This window comes from Uloborus diversus, chromosome 6 (assembly GCF_026930045.1).
Source record: "Uloborus diversus isolate 005 chromosome 6, Udiv.v.3.1, whole genome shotgun sequence".
NCBI classification, from domain to species: Eukaryota; Metazoa; Arthropoda; class Arachnida; order Araneae; family Uloboridae; genus Uloborus; species Uloborus diversus.
Window position 1 is genome coordinate 122,840,347 of NC_072736.1, and position 17,022 is coordinate 122,857,368.

The window sequence follows — 17,022 nt, forward strand, 5'->3', positions numbered from 1 at the left end:
CGGTGCGAGAGGTATTTTTCTTTGCGAAGCTAAACAAAGATACCGGAAACATCTATTGACATAGGGTTACTATAAATCAACAGGGGTACCTAAATAAAGTTATTTATGCCAAAAAAGAGACGACCGCGCCAGATTCCCAATTATAGAAATGTCCCCAACAAATGCCAAATACAGAGTCTATAACCAAAACTACTAAACCGAAACAAAGCAAATGCAATCCAAAATATGCCTGAAAACTTTTAATGAGTTAAAATTTTATCTGTTGCCATTTTCAATTCGCTAATAAATAAAACTTGAGTAACTAATTCAAGCAAGGCTTTCACTTTGATTTTCAATTTGCCCTTTGACTGTTTTTGCATGGGTGTTTCGGTAAACAAACTTTCATCCCCTATTTTATCCCCTTGGGGGTAGAATTTATCAAAACCCTTTCTTAGCGGATGACTATGTCATAACATCTACCTGCATGCCAAATTTTAGCTCGATCCGTCCAGTGGTTTGGGCTGTGCATTGATAGATCACTATGTCAGTCAGTCACCTTTGAGTTTCATATATTTAGATTACATTTGCTGAAAAGTTCTGACAAATTATGCTCAAAATTCTTACTTTTTAGGTTGGAAAACTCTCTTTTCTGAATATCTCCACATACCTGATAGCTAGATGAATAAAACTAAAATGGATGCCTGATCACATCACTAGCTTTGACTGTCATCTAGTGAGAAACAGCTAAAATATTTTTAAATACAAAAATTGAAGGGTGGGTCAAGCCTCCCTTATGGTCAAGGCTCCCTAGTTACCCCTATATACATTTTGTTTTTAACTTATTATTTTATTGCTATTATGGCATTATATATAATATGTGCACATCTTTTACATTAATAATGTAATGCTGTAGGATTTTAAAAATAATGCCTATGTACCTTGTTAAATTACCTATGGTGTGAAACCATTATGGCAACTTAACTCTTCACCCAAATTTGGTCAATTTGTTGAAGTATCATTGTGGGATTAAAATGTTCTGTTAAAAAATAGCATATTTTAGCCAAAACTTTTTTGCAATTTATATGCAAATATTTTCAAGCTGTGATTATATATTAGAGCATATGAAAAAATCTGATTGTAGAGATGTTATAGACATTGTTTTTAGTATCTTGGTTGCAATCCTGTTTGTTTTACTCACAATGTCAAATATAGTTGTAAAATGTAATTATTTTTCATTTAGGCCAAAATAACCAGGCATGGACTAAGAAACGAACTAGAAAACTGGCCGGACCTTCCTTCCCAGAGTATGCAGCCATTGATAACAATGGAGATGCAATATGTGTTGCTTCTCAAGAGGAATTCAAAGTATTTTATGATTCCGATGGATTAGTGAAACTCCAAAAAGAAAACTCCGTTCAAGGTTTCAAGTTATTATTAAATTTGTTTAATTTTTGGAATGAGTGATATTTAATCATTAACCAGTACATTGAACAGTCTTGGTTAATCTCTTTAAAATGTTTTCCACCAGTCAGAGAAATAATAAATTAAATTTTCAGGAAAATATTTTGATTATCAAACATTTTCAAAACTGTTTTATCTCTTTTTATTATTTTTAGTATGAAAATGAAATAAAAATTTTGTGATTGAGGAACTGAAGTTTAATGTAGTAAATGGAGGGTAAATTCACTCCAGAGCTTTGAAGGGATGACAATTTTTGGGATAGAAAAACAAAAGTATTGTTTACAAACTGTGTGTTCCCACATTATATGTTGTATTTGATGTGTTGTGTTTTTTTTCTATAATTTAACAGAATTTTTAAATTTTTTTGATTCATGAAAGGTTTTCAAATACTCCACGTGCAGATGTCTTCCTCTATGAATATTTTGGTAAAAGGTATCTAAAAAATTTTGAATGGAATTCCAGGGTTACTCCCTCTGGAAACTGAGAATTTCCGGGTAATTTTGTAAACCCACTGAAAAGCAGGAAAGGGCAATTTGACTCTGAAAAACATTTTTTAAATATATTAAGAGTCAGACTTGGATACAAGGTCACCCATATATAAAACCCTGCATATAAGATCCTTTTCCTAAAGTCCTGTCTCATTGAACAAATATTCTATGTTATGTATTATCGGATATATGGTCAGGTTTTTAGTACAATTATTAACACATTTGTCTGAGGTTCTTTGAACGATTTCAGTGCCGTGTATATTCAGTTCCATGAATTTTCCGTCATATAGGACTGATGAAAAGCTTTTTCTCGAACTAAGTGGGTAATAATTGCAGTGATTTCAGTAGAAAGTGAGTATAGTAACAGAGGTACTTAAAAGTGAACTGAGGAGTTAACTTTCAAAACGGATTATATCCAATTTTTAAAAATACCTATTTTTTTCGTTTTCAGAATCTCTAACATAAGTCCTATCGACCCATGGATTTCATTCTGCTCAAAGTGTTGTATATCTGTGGTTAAAGAGTACGTAAACATTGGTTTTACCACCTAAACAGTGTATATCCATCCTTTATTTCTCACCAGGTCTTTTACAGCTAGGTGGAACATATCTCTTATTTGCCGGTATCCACTCATTCATTTTAAAGGGCACTTATCCAAATTTGAATTTGCCCCTTCAAACTCAAAAGTAGTTCACAAATAAAACTTTTGAGTTTGAAGCTTTTGCTCAAAAGCTTGAAGTTCAAAAGTCTGAAACTTTTGAGTTTGAAGGGGAAAATTTGAATTTGCCCCTTCAAACTCAAAAGTAGTTCACAAATAAAATAGTGGAGCGAGGCACTGGCTGAACATTTCCAATCAAGCATGATACCCGTTCGTATTAAGAAATCGCAGCACATTGCACCTTGTGCAAGTCTGTTATCAGTTAGGTGAGCGCGACCTTAAAATTGTAATTACTAAATTAATATTAAATAATTGATATTACTATTAAATTGTGATTAATTAATGATTAAATTGTGATAAAAATTGATCTTTTAATACCTATGTATACAACGTTGTTATTTGAATCGGCTTGGGTGGTTTCATTGTTTATACTTAATTGGATCGAAGGTCCTTTTTTTTTTATATGTTCAGTGAAAAGAATAAAGTAAGTAGGAAGGAATAAAGTATAGTAAAAAGAAAAAGGATATTAAAAAATATTAAACATTTTGTTTCAATTTTAAAGTTTATTTCTGAAAAAAATGTATGTTTTTTGCAAAAGTGATGATATCCACTGTTTAACACCAAAAGGGAATATATCCAAAATAAAATTGGCAATTTAGGTCAGATAAAATTGTGGAAAAATTCCTAGACTTATTCCAATAGTCACTTGTTATTCTTCCAAAACATTGAAAAATTTGAAATTCTAACAGTTAGTGTTTGTGCGTAAAATGTTTTTTCGTCATCTGTTTTGAAAGTAAACTCCTCAACTGGTGACACAAGCAAAAGCAATCAGAGCATAAATGTCATAAAATTTAACACTTTTTTTTTTGTTTTGCAAAGATCTGAAGAAAAATTTCAGAAAACTTGAAGAAATTTAGTGTTGGACTTGCATTTTGAATTATTTTAAGCAAACGAAGTTATGTACATGTGTACTGTACTTGCCCATACTTGTACACAACTTTATTCTGAATCAAGATTCAGATAATAATAGTTTTATGACTGGATAACAGATTCAATACATTTTAATTTGTTCAACTAAATTAAAAAATTACAACCTAATTAGCTGATCTTTTTAATCATATTACAGTAAACTCCCGATTATCCGCGGAATAGGGTGGCACAGTAACCGCGGATAAGCGAAACCGCGGATAACCCGAAGAATAGGTAAAAAACGATACTTAGTGTATGCAATAGATAAAAATATTAATGACACTCACACATTCATTCAAGTTATAACTAAAAACATTGCTACATTGCATCTACCAACATTTAATATAAAAAAAAATGCATGTAAAATCTAAAAGCGAGAGCGACAACACAATCACAAATTAAAAAAAAATATATGAAAGGACCCGCGGATAATCCGAGCTGCGGATAACCTGACCACCGATAATCGGGAGTTTACTGTAAATGTGAAAAGGAATTATAGCATTTATATACATACATGCTTATTGGTTGACAAATGAGTACAAATCGGTTATAAGGTCACCCCACTTGTAAGATCAATTTCTGGAAGTCCCAAGGAGTGACTTCACATCAAGTTTCAACTGTCTGTCAAAAAAAAAAAAAAAAAAAATCTAGACTTATACTGAATTACTATTAATCTGATGATGTGTATGATATATATGACTCTATTACTTGTTTTAAACAAACTTATGCTTATTTGCAATAAATTACTTTACTTATTTTAAAAAAATGAGTATGTGTTGACTGCTGGTTTTGATTAAAGGAAAAGATGATAAATAAATAATTTTGTGGTATGCATTTTCAAAACTAATCGGCAGTTAATTCCCATGCATAGATATTTTTGTTGCCCTTTTCTGTCTAGATTTTACAGCATTTGCATCATAGTTTTTTTTTTTTTTCCCTGAGATGATACATTGAAATGTTTAGAGTATTTGAAATTCTGACTTCTGAAAACAAATTACTTCTGTTAAAAATGCAGTACCATCAAGCATTTAATATGCATTAATACAATTTTTAATTATTTTGACTGTACATATTGCAGAATATTTATTTAAATTTACTTTTTACTAATAGAACCTCAACCTCCAAAGTATACTTACATTCAAACTCCAGAAGATATCACTGTGATTTTTCGTGTACTTGAAAACACAAGGAAGAGTGACTTACAGATAAATATACAGTCCTTTTACTTAGAAGTTCTTCATCAAGGAAAAAATGTTTTAGATGGAGCTCTTGCAAATTGTATTGATGTCAGTTCAAGCACTTGGATTTTGGATGGAGAAAGGTAATAAAAGATACTTTTTGATGTACATTTGATAAAAGCTAACAGTACTAATATTTTATTGTTAGCATTAAAAAAAAAAAAAAAACACCCACCCATTGCTTCCTTGTATGCCTGTTAAATAACACATGTTTACAATTACTAGAAAATGTATAAAAACTGATATTTTTTATGATCATAAAAGCTCGTTAACTGTGAATTAAAATTCAAAGATAATGGGAAATTCTCGGCCGCTCTCACCATGTGCTACAAAATGTTCACTTATCTATAGAACTAGATTGACCAATGCCTTGAGTACAAGAGCAGATCCAGGGCTCATCGAGACCCCCTCAAAGTGACCAAATGTGATCTGAAAACAAGTTTGGGGGGATTTGTTTTTAAGAAATTTCATCAGGACAACCTCAGACCTCTTATTTATAATTGAATGTTACACTTGGCCTCTTCTTTCCTTGGCCCCCGGCCAACCGCCCCTCCACTTTTTATGGTTCCGTTTATTCATTTTATTTTCCAACTAGTGGCACCCGCACAGCTTTGCCCATAGTAGAAAATTAAAAGGTCTTTTGTTTCGCCTGGTATATTTACAAATAATGTATGAGGAATTTCTCGCCAATTGGCTTGCCCATGTTACGGTTCCACGTTATAATGACTTTGTAATCTACTCGTCCATCTTTTGATAATTTTGCTCGTGAAAATGTTCTTAAAATTTGAATAGAAAAAGAACAAAATCGAATTTTCGAAAAATCGCTTCGAGATGCACACCTCCGTGCTACAAACTAATTTTGTGCCAAATTTCATGAAAATCGACCGAACGGTCTAATCCTTATGGGAGTCACAGAGATCCTGACAGACAGAGATCCGAACAGATAGACTTTCAGCTTTATTAGTGAAGATTTAAGAACCAAAACTAGAAATTATTTAAAAAAAAGTAGAAATGTCAAAATTTTCAGATCATACTTTGTATGTCTGTTTACAAAACATTTAGTCCGAGCAGTAACTTATAGTTTATGTATTCATTGTTTAGATATTAGTAAATCAATTGTTTTACTTAAACAACACATTTTTGCTTGATGAAATTATTACTAAGTGCAAAATACTACTAAGTCGGTAAAGAATGTAAGTTTAATTCATGTCTAAGTGTTTTTTTTGGGGAAAGTTATGTACATAATTCATCAAAATCTTAAGAAAAAAAAAAAACATGAGTTGAGCTGTTAGATTTACATCAATTACCACTCATGCTCTCAAAACCAGCCTTAGAAAAATTTTGTACTTTTTCCTCCTCTTTTTTTTTAAATTCATTTTTTTGCTGCCGTTAAAAATCCAATGGCTTTTAGTTCTTTTTTTTTTTACCCCCCTCCCCCACTTTTCAGTCCCAATCGCCTCTTCTGGTATCGAAAGTAACTGTAAAATTATCATGTGAGTTAACCTTCGTCTTCAGGTTACTAGTAGACATCCAGAGTAAACTGTAGTGGTCGAGGGAACTTGGTTGTATAGGGGAAAAAAATGCATTAAGTGTAATGCACCTACAACTTGCTCTTGCCTACCATGTAAAAAAATAAATGCACATTCACTGTAGTAATGTTACAAGAATGCTGCTATAAAATTTTACAACACTTGATGGTTAAAAATGATACTGGTATTAAATATATAAGTCAGAGTTTGGTTGTGTTTACTAATTTCAGTATAGTTTCATAGGACAGATTGACAGTGTATCTTTGCAGTGTTTTTTTTTTTTCAAAGTATTTTGGTTTTCTAAGTGTATAGGAAATATATTTCAATAATTTTATAGACTGGAAATAATTTTGTCCAAGGCTGAAGTTGGTTTAATGTGGCAGGAATTAGTAAAAGGAGATAAATCTGGTGAAGAGCTTATGGATCCTGCTCTTGTGGCTGAAGTTCATAATAGACTTTCTCATCTTACATCTGACACAGAGGTAAAGTTATCTTTCAGTTTCAATAACAACTTTCTGTCTGAATGAAAATATATTAAAACAATTTTGAGTCTGAATAACCAAACAATGTTTAACGTTAGTGTTGAAGTGTATATTTCCTTATCCTTAACATTGATTAACCAGAAGTACAATTAACCAGATTGATCAAGAGCCATGAGCCACCCTACTCGTTTTCTCTAAAATTTTAAAAATATGGATTGTGCAGTGTATGTATTGCACTGCGCAGTAAGTAATTTGTAAAGAACTTTTTACAAAATCCTGTTTAAGTTGAGAAATTAACCTTTAAACGTGACATTTGTAGTGTCAGCTACTACAATTGCCAGTTCTGGGCCTAGAAAACCTGTGAAGAGACTTTACATAAAATGAAATCGCCATGGCCTTTCTTTTTTTTTCCAAGTTGTCCAATTGTCCAGATTTTTTACTAACCAGATCTGCCTCAGTCCCTGTCAATCTGGATAATCGGCACTTTATTGTATTTTTTTCCTGCTGGAGGTATTGATATATTTTTTATAATAATTGGAGAGTACTTCCTTAGCACACCATTTTGTAAATGATCGATTAAAAAAATAATTTTGCCTAAGTAGCAGAAATTAAGAGATTTTAATGTTAATTTTTCTTTAAAAAAATTAGTTGATGTCTCTAAAATAATAAGGTGCACATTTATTCTAGCCGACAAAGGAAGTCTCTTTCAACGTTTTGCTCGTTAAATAAATTACGTGCTACATGATATGCAAATACTTTATCTAAATAAATATTTATCCAACATGTTCAAGCAATGATAATAATAATTAAATAATAAACTACCCCCACTTCACTTGTAAAAGTCCCACTTAAATTTTTGATCAGAGTGGGCAGTCCATCTTGCTAAGGGAGTGCCATCTTTTTTTTTTTGTTGAAAATTTTTTTGTCTTTACTGCTTTTTCTTTTCTTCGTTTGAAAATGCGATTTTATTTCCATTCACAGGTTGCTCCTAGCAATAGGGTTCCTTTCAATTTAGAACAGTTGGAAGAATGTGATTCTGCCACCGAACCTCTGAGTTTTCAAAGAATTGATGGGAATGAACATTGTGAGACTCATAGGGTAAGTATTTAATAATGCTCAAGATATTATATTTTACAAAAGATAAAATTTATCTGTTTCTAAATTTAAGTTTTCTTATCAAACTGGAGAATCATAGTTCTTAAAAAAATATTTTTGCAAGAATTTTAACTATAGTCAGAGAAAACCTAACCTGGCAGCAATATGAAGGCTACATTAATATTAGAATGCTCTTAATTAAATGAGAAAATCAGGTAAAATAAAATATTTCTAACAAGCAGTGAATTGATTTTTGTTTCACAAATGATAACTAATAATTACATGAGATATTTCCACACTGTGAAGTTTGTAACTGCTGAAATGAACCAATTTGGTTCAATCTTTAACTAATCTTGATTACTTAATGTTTTCAGCCAGTCAGTCATTTAGAGCGTTAGCTCTGTCACTAAGAGAAGAAATTGTTTTACTTTCCATGCTGATTTATCTGACATCTGGCAGATAAGAACTGAAGATGTCATGTAAAATTTAAAACCTGTTTTTAAATTCTTGGGATGCAACAACAATGCTTATTTTAAATGATACACATCACAATTAGTCCTAATTCAAATGTTTCTTTGGCTAAAAAAATTTTGGAGATCACTGATCTAGGCCAATGTTTCTTTAATTGTGATCTATGAAAACTATGGATTCCATGGAAATTCGGGTGTACTGCAAAATGCATTCTTTCTTTGAATTCAAATTAGTCCCTTAAGAAACCCAATTAAAAATAGGATTGACCTTCAACTATGTCAGTACAATAGCACAAAACTTTTTTTTATGAAACAACATTTGATTAATGCTTGCAACACAAATTATTGCCAATATTGAAATTCTAGTTTAAAACATTTTAAAACATATTTAGTTGCCACGTAATGAAGTGATGGTATTTTTATATTGTAGAAAGAAAATTTACATTTCTCAATCAATGCAGATTTCAAAATTTTTTTTATTATCGTTAAATCCTCTTTCAGGACCAAAGAAATACTAACCTCCTATTAGGTGTACTACTGCCTTGCAATAAGTCAAATAAAGTCTTTTTAGCTTTTTTTTTTTTTTTTTTTACTGATGCCAAACTCTTACTCTCTTGTATGGTTCCTGAAAGAGGAATAGAGATACAAAACATGAAAGTTTTAAGGTTGGAAACCAGTTTCGGAAGCCGAAATTTTTCTGAAATTTGGGCTTGATTACAGAGCTAGTTGCTGGTATAAATCTGAGCTTGTTCCTGATGGGCACTACCGAAGCCACAATTTTTATCTGCAATCATTATAGTTTTTCATTCTACTAAGCCACATATTTCCTTAGAATATAAACCTAATTGTGATTTAAAAAAAAGTTGAAAACTGCATGTTTTTGAGGTGCTTGATTACAATGTTATGTTTCTACCATTTTTTTTTCACATTTCTTGCATTAAAAAAATGTCTTTAATAATAATATCCCACAGTTAGGTTCATATAGAATATAATTGAAAAAGAATATTCAAGCAAATTTTCAGAACGATTGGTCTATAAATCTTTGAGCTGGAATGCCCACCAGTTGAAAAAAAGTTGTCTCAAGGAAAACACATTTAAAAAAAAAAAAAAAAAAAAACTTGCTGTGAATTTTCTCAAATCTCCACAGTGGCTTTAAGTGCTCATAGCATTGAAACTAATCGGAATTTCTCACTGAAATTTCGGCAACATATTTTTAAATGGTTTTACTAACATTTTATGACATTAAAAAAAAGGTGGTTTTTTTTTGACTCATCTAAAATGCATGAAATACACCGCCAGCTCAGTCATTTCCAGCCGAGGACTGCAGTTTTGTGCTTATTAGCACTCATCAGCCCGGCATAGGGAAGTGACTGAGCTGGAGATGGAAAACCTCTTAAGGAAGCCAAGAGTGCCAAACAAAGGAAGCCAAGAGTGCCAAACAAAGGAAGCCAAGAGTGCCAAACTAACTGGTAGCTAATACAGAATTACACAGACCAGACGAGTGACCGATTGGCACTCTTGGCTTCCTTAAGAGGTTTTCCATCTCCAGCTCAGTTACTTTCCTATGCCGGGCTGATGAGTGCTAATAAGCACGAAACAGCAGTCCTCGGCTGGAAATAACTGAGCTGGTGGTGTGTTTCATGTAATTCTGCTTTAGCCCTGGTTATTGGGTGGTATTTTACTGAATATATCATCAAAAATGGTTTACTCCCTTAAAATAAGCTTTCTATTGTATCATTGCTAATCTATTTATATCCCAGGGTGGCGACAGATCAGGGAGATCAGGGAAAAATCAGGGAACTTTATTAATCAGGGAAATATCAGGGAATTTCGAAAAAATAGCAAAAAAATCAAGGAAAATTTATTTTATGGAGAAAAAAAAATTTTTTTGCTTTACGAAATTAAGTACTCTAATTCCCTACGCATTTTCCGCCAATTATCTGTTCAAAAAAAAGGGTTAATGAGGTGTGATTATACACTGCCACAGGCACGTAGCTAGAACTTTGTTAAGGGGGGGGGGGGTCCAAGGTTGCACCAACTTCAAAAGAGGAGGCATGCTAAAGCAGAATTAGTAGCTGATAATTACACAAGACTAAGATAAATCCAATTAAAACTGATCATTAAAATATGATAATTAACTAAAATTAATTAAATAATTGAAATTAATAGAGTCATTAGTTAAAATTAGTTAACAAAAAGTTTATGTTAAGTGATAAATTAATTATTGTCAGTTTGTAAATTAACATTAAACTGAAAGTTATCACATACAAAGTTTCCAAATATGGGTGAACTTCTGTCCTCCTGAAAATAAGTGACATATTTTCTATTAATAAAAAGGGCACAATAAAAAAAAAACAGAAAACGAAAACTGTTCTAGAAATTACTTGGAAAATGCTTGCGATAATTTAATAAAATATTAAAGCTTCGTAATATATTTCAACAAAATATGTACATTTGTACTTATGCCATTTTATTTGAAAACTAGAAAGTCACCCGTCAAGGCATGACGGGTGAAAATTGCTTCAACTCTTCTTCATTTGAACGAAGCAATTGCCTGTTTGGTGATATTTTGATAGTTGAAATTTTAACTCTAACATCAGTGGATTAACCCTAAACTCCAGTAGATAGCGTTCATTGTTTTGGTTTCTTCATTCCTCTGATATGACACAGTCTTACCAGTAAAACTGTTCAAGTTACCGGATCGAGTTCAGCCTTGTCACAATAAAGCCTTTCCTTGCATGTTAAACATTACCAAAACATATTATCGAATTACATATCATGCCGTGGTGCGAATTCATTGTTGAAACACGCAGGTTACTCGATCATCGGCATTATTTATATGAGGATAAATACATCTATATCTATGGAGTCGAATGTATAACTATATGAATGTTACATAACGTAACCCTGTCCGATTTGAACAACATTTCAGGCAAAGGTTTCATTTAAAAAGCTTGAATTAGTTTTTATTTATTTACATTTATAATATTCTTTTGATAACACGAAATAGAATGATATTTCCAATCTTATCCGTTTTCTAATTATCATTCCTAATCATCAATTAAAAGCTTGAACAAACTATTAACTCTTTGAGGGACAGAGGCTTCCTTTGTTGCAACCATTTTTTATATATATATTTTTTCTTTCTTCAGCCGACTGACACAGTGATTTCAGTTAGCCGAAAAAAAAGAGAAGCAAGAAATAAATGGTGTTCTCAAGTGAAGTCGCTATTCCTCAAAGGGTGAAAGCTGTTCAAAAACATTTTAAATATCGGAAAAGGTGTATTGCCGTTTTTTATCATTTTTTTCTTTCTAACGGGACTGTGTTAGAGCCTTTTGCGGAACAAGTGCGAACCAACGATATGGCATCCAATCATTCATATGCCACCATTAAGGCGCGGATGTGAATGTCACAGGAAAATTTGATGCCCAGGTTCCACCAGATGGAGACACCTGAGCTCTCTTTGATGCGAAACTGCAAAAGGAATTTAATTTTGTCAAGAGTATTCACAGTCAAACGACCTAAGGGATCTTTTACATGCCGATTAATGGAATGTATACCTAATGAATTAAATTAAGCATCTGTGTAATTTTATTTTAACAACATGTTGTTAATTTTAACAACAATACATATCATATTTTACGACGCAGGTAATGATTTTTTTTTTCTTCAATACGATGTTAGCAAAACACTCTATTGCAAGAAATAGTAAATATCTTTAGCTTGAAGAAAATAAGTGTTTAAAAAAAAAGGCAATATATAAAAGAAAAGCTCAAAAATATTTACCTCGTATTCACCTTTTTTGTTTCTTTGCTTGTAACGCAGTAAATAGCGGTAATTTTCATCTAGTAATTTATAGTTAAATGCACATGCCTGTTTTTTGTTACGTTTAATGCTACCTTCGCAATTTACTAAAGATGGATGCATAGATGCTAATTAAATAACTCCTTAGTACAAAGCCAGTGAATAACAATCAGAAAATGTATTCCAATGATGCAAATACAAATATGTTTTATGGAACAACATCGAATAAGATTTTTTTTTCGTCAATTAAAAACTTTTTCTTTTGGGATCATAGAATCACAATTCAGTAAGATTTAAAAGTAATAATTTCTAATAAATTACTTATTACATGCGTTAATATGGCCGAATGGCCGAACTTGTAATTTCATAAACTGATCACAGTAAAATATTCAAGTAATTTTCAATTTAATTTTTCTATAAAATTTTGATACCGTAAAAAGTTTGTTACATCAACTTCAAGTTTTATTTATTCATTTATTTTATTTATTTTACCTTCAAACACGATTTTTTTTGGGCATTTAATATGTTCCATGATTATGCTTAAATATTGGGGGGAAAACATCAGTAAAAAATCTACGTAATTTGTTACTCAGAAAGGAGAGAGATGTTAAAAGTAATCTAAAAGTTTAAATAAAATTTTTATCAAAATAAAAAATGAATCTGAAATGAACCATGCCAAAAATATAGAGTTAAAATGAAAAAAAAAATCAATTATTTTTCTCATCTTCAAACACACGAAATGTGTAGAATTTCTTTTTTTGCTGCTGGCTTAGAATCTAAAATTAGTTTTTAAATGGAAAAACACATTAACACGTAAAATTGCTTGTATTATCAAGAAAACTTGAAAAGGGAGCACTGTGACTTACCTAGTTTGGGTAAACTTAATTTTCTTTTGCATACAAATTTTTTCAAGATATGTTTCCTATAAGTATGACATAGATAAAAACTGCGTGTTAAAACAGAAAAGAATCGGAATTCAATTACTGCTTCTAGAGACGTACCGAGTAGCACTTTGGCCGAGTACCGAGTACTCGGCCTTTCACTACTCGGCCCAGTACCAAGTTACCAAGTACTCGGCCTTTCTTTACTCGGCCGAGTTACCAAGTACCAATTATGTTTTAAGAAGAACCACCGACACACATGTGATGAATTTTGAACTTATTGGAATAGTAGTATAGATCTCCTTGTCCATATAATAATTTTTAAAACTAAATTCCTGCTGAAATTTAATTTTGCTTTATATTTAAACAATTTTGTTTGTGTCAAAAATTTTACAAAAAAATTATTTTTAAAATTAAAAATAAATAAATAAAAGGTATGATTTATCAAGTTGGAGTTGAAACAAATTACATTGCAATCCCTCTAATGCGGACAATTTTTTTTTGTCCGCAATAGAGAGGTGTCCGCAGGACAGGGGCTTAATAATGTTATTTGCATTGGAACTGGGGAATTAAAAATTGTCCGCTTAAGAGGGGTGTCCGTTAGGAGGGGTTTCTCTGTATACCAATCAATTATAGTTCTAGTCCACCAAACATAAATAATTTTTGAAAGCAGATAAAACAAATGTACATGAACACTGCAGACACGTGTTTCTGACCCCCCGTTACAAGGAACATCTTTTTCAGTGCATAACATGTGAGCTAAAGAATGTAAAGACATACAACAAAAAAATCCGACTTTTGTCGGATGCCTTTAAATCCACGAGCTCCCATTTTGTGCATTGAAAAAGAAATTCCTTGTAACGCCAAAACACGTGTCTGCAGTGTTCCTGCACTGTGCTTTTAACGTTGTTTTATTTAATTTTATTTTTTAAGCATAGGTATTTTTATATTTTTTATAACTAATTTTTGTTTGTAGCAAAAATCCATTTTTAATACAAAAATTCCATATTTTCTATACTTACCTTTTTTGCATAATTTTTAATAAAAAAGTTTTATTAACTTTTTGGACATTAAAATATTTATTCCACTGAAGCATTACAAACTTCATTTTTCTCAAAATTTAAACTTGACTTATAAATTTTAATTGTAAATGATTGCAGAATATAATGCTTGCTCTTTTTTTTATAAATTTTAGTATCTGTCTTGGACAATATTCAATTTTTTGCAACTACTCGGTATTGGCCGAGTATCTGATCAGAATTTGGCCGAGTACCGAGTACTCGGCAAATTGGCCGAGTAGGCCGAGTACCGAGTAGTTGCCGAGTACTCGGTACGTCTCTAACTGCTTCACCAGGAACGCACCTCACTCTGGCTGTCTTTCGTACAACATGCGTCTACCAAATCCACGAAAATCCAAAAAGAAAAGAGAAAGAAATAAAGAAAACCACGCCAATGAGACTGTGGGATACGGCAGAAGTGGCAATAAATGCTTGTTTTTACTTTGCCAATGGCAATTTGATGGACCAAGGAGAGGGGCCGAATTTCAAGGTCACAGGACCCAGCTGGTTTGAAAGTCGAAAGGGACATTTCCCCGTTTCGGACGGAGTAGGTGACACAGCAAAAAGCAGACGAAAATTGGGAACCTGCAGTTGTTGCACGAGGTTCTCGTGTTCTGAATTGACTCAAGCGCTGAGAAAATTGCCGATTATTGGGAATATTTAAGGGGAGAGAATGCTGCATTTTATAAAATCATTATCTTTCGGAAAAATTTTGTTGATGCGAGATGCAACAACTGAGAAAAAAGGAGAGGGGTCTTTCGGGAAGGGGGGGGGGTCCAGACCCCATGGACCCACCCCTTGGCTACGTCCTTGACTGCCACATATTTGTGCATATTTTTCCTCAACGTCAAAGTATTGAATCTTACTTATTAACCATAGGATGAACTTCCTAAGATTGCTCTCTGTTCCTGTTAGGTTGTTTATTTTACTTAGCTTGAAATTTTCTTTCGCGCTTTCAATGCTATGTAAAATAAACAACCATACAAGCAAAGAGGAAGGCTTCATTAATGAATTAGCGCCTTTGCCTTTATTCCATTGTCTCGAAGTAATTAGCGTACTGTAATCACGTTTTCAGGAAGAAATCTTTGGTTTTTGAATTAATACTAATAAAAGCTTAAAAGTTATTACTTCTATGCGTTTTAAATTTAATTGCTAAAACTGAACTTTCAATAAAAAAAAACTTTGTTTTTTGCCGTGTTACTATTTGTTGTCGCCGCATATTATAAAGGTTTTCTTTTTTTTAGACTTAAATGATTCTTTTATTTTGTGACCAAACTGTATTCTTATTTTATTTATTTTGAAATTAACTAATTGCTTTTTTTTTCTTGCATTTCAAAGTTGTTTGTTACAAAAGCAATCTAAGTTTTTTTTTCGTTACATACTGAAATCATTTGAAATAGAGTTGACTTGTGTACTGAAGTAAATATCTTTATTTTTTATTGTTAAAATGCTGTATTCACTCATTAAAACATATGTTCTTGATTAGAGAAAAGCTCCCTATGAATGGATGTCAAATGGTTTCATCTGTTTTGCATAAATATGTCAATTAGTTATATATAAGAATAACTACATTACTTCTATTCTTTCACTATTACTTGTTATTCTAGCAACAATTATTATACTGTCTGAAAATGTAGTTCAAATTAATTTCAATTACTTTTTAGTTTTATCATACACATGTCTTTTTAAGAGTGATTTTAATAGTTTCTTAAAATTCTTATGCTAAGTGGTTTCTGGAAGTAAAGTTTTTTTTAAATTTTCTATAATCTTTCCATTTGTAGAAAAATTTAATATACTGTTTTGTGGGTTTTCTCCCCCTCCAAAAAAATTGACTTGATCTGTTTTTTATTTTAAGTCATTTTATTAAAAATGTAGCATCTTTTTAAAATGTATCTTTTGTTCAACAACTTTACACAACTTAAAACGTTTAAAATACTGCATTTTATACAAACATACAATGGATTTCAAGCGGAGCAAAGAAAGGAAACCATTATCATTGATAACGTAAATCAGGGAAATTTGATGAACTTAATCAGGGAAAAGTCAGGGAACTTTTTTTCACAGTTCCTGTCGCCACCCTGTATCCTTTTTTGCGCAACTTTTTAAAAGTTGATGAAATCTATCGCTCATACTATGAATTCTGCTACGGTAAAATAAATAGCACTTATCTTGTTAAAATTTCAGCTTTAAAATTTTATTAAAATGTTGTAGCTTAAAACTATTAAAAAATTTTTGTGTTGATTTTTAAAGTTACATTTTGAAGACAACAAATAATATTTGAAATAATTTCCTTTTTTATTGCAAATAAACCACCCTCAGAATGTCGAGTTCAAATTATAATCTTGCAGAACAAGAACTAATATTATATTAAAAATGTAAAAAATCACTGTCTCAAATAAATCATAAGTAAGAACGATCTCAATAAAGGCAACTGTAGAAAAAAATTAAAAAAAAAATGTCATGTTGCGCGCGTTTAATTTTGTCAAATTATACGAAAACCAAAGAGAAAGCGATTTTAGGCCGTGGAAGTGGAAGCATCGCTGCCGCGCATAACCTCAGACCAACGACTGCCTTGAATGCCCAAGAACAAAAATTTAAAAGAGACTTACCCGGGGGTGGTGTTTGTTGACGATAGAATACACAAAATTAATTACCACACATTCTTTATTCTACGTTACTTCCAAGCAGACATGAAGACAGGCACTAGGCATGGTGATCACCAGAACATTTCACTTAGTATAAAAAAAAAACAAATGCGAGGAATCCAGACTTGAGAGTTCAAAAAAAAGGGCGGAGCTGGCAAAGTTCGTTAACGGTCAAAAAAAAACGTAGAGTTCACGCGGAGGGTGGTGAAGTATTTAATTGTAATGTACGGAGGACGGACAGTTCATTATGGTGGGGTGTAATTCA

The 17,022-nt window shown here is 31.9% G+C and overlaps 1 protein-coding gene across 1 annotated transcript in view; it reads left to right on the forward strand.

Moving 5' to 3' along the window:
• The window catches only part of LOC129224694 (nudC domain-containing protein 1-like), a 65,450-nt gene that overhangs the window by 38,668 nt on the left and 9,760 nt on the right, over positions 1-17,022 (forward strand). Inside the window, exons 5-8 of the mRNA XM_054859241.1 lie at positions 1,220-1,399; positions 4,666-4,876; positions 6,660-6,804; positions 7,786-7,902. Of these exons, the coding sequence (XP_054715216.1) occupies positions 1,220-1,399; positions 4,666-4,876; positions 6,660-6,804; positions 7,786-7,902 (653 nt within the window). The remainder of the gene's footprint in view (positions 1-1,219; positions 1,400-4,665; positions 4,877-6,659; positions 6,805-7,785; positions 7,903-17,022) is intronic.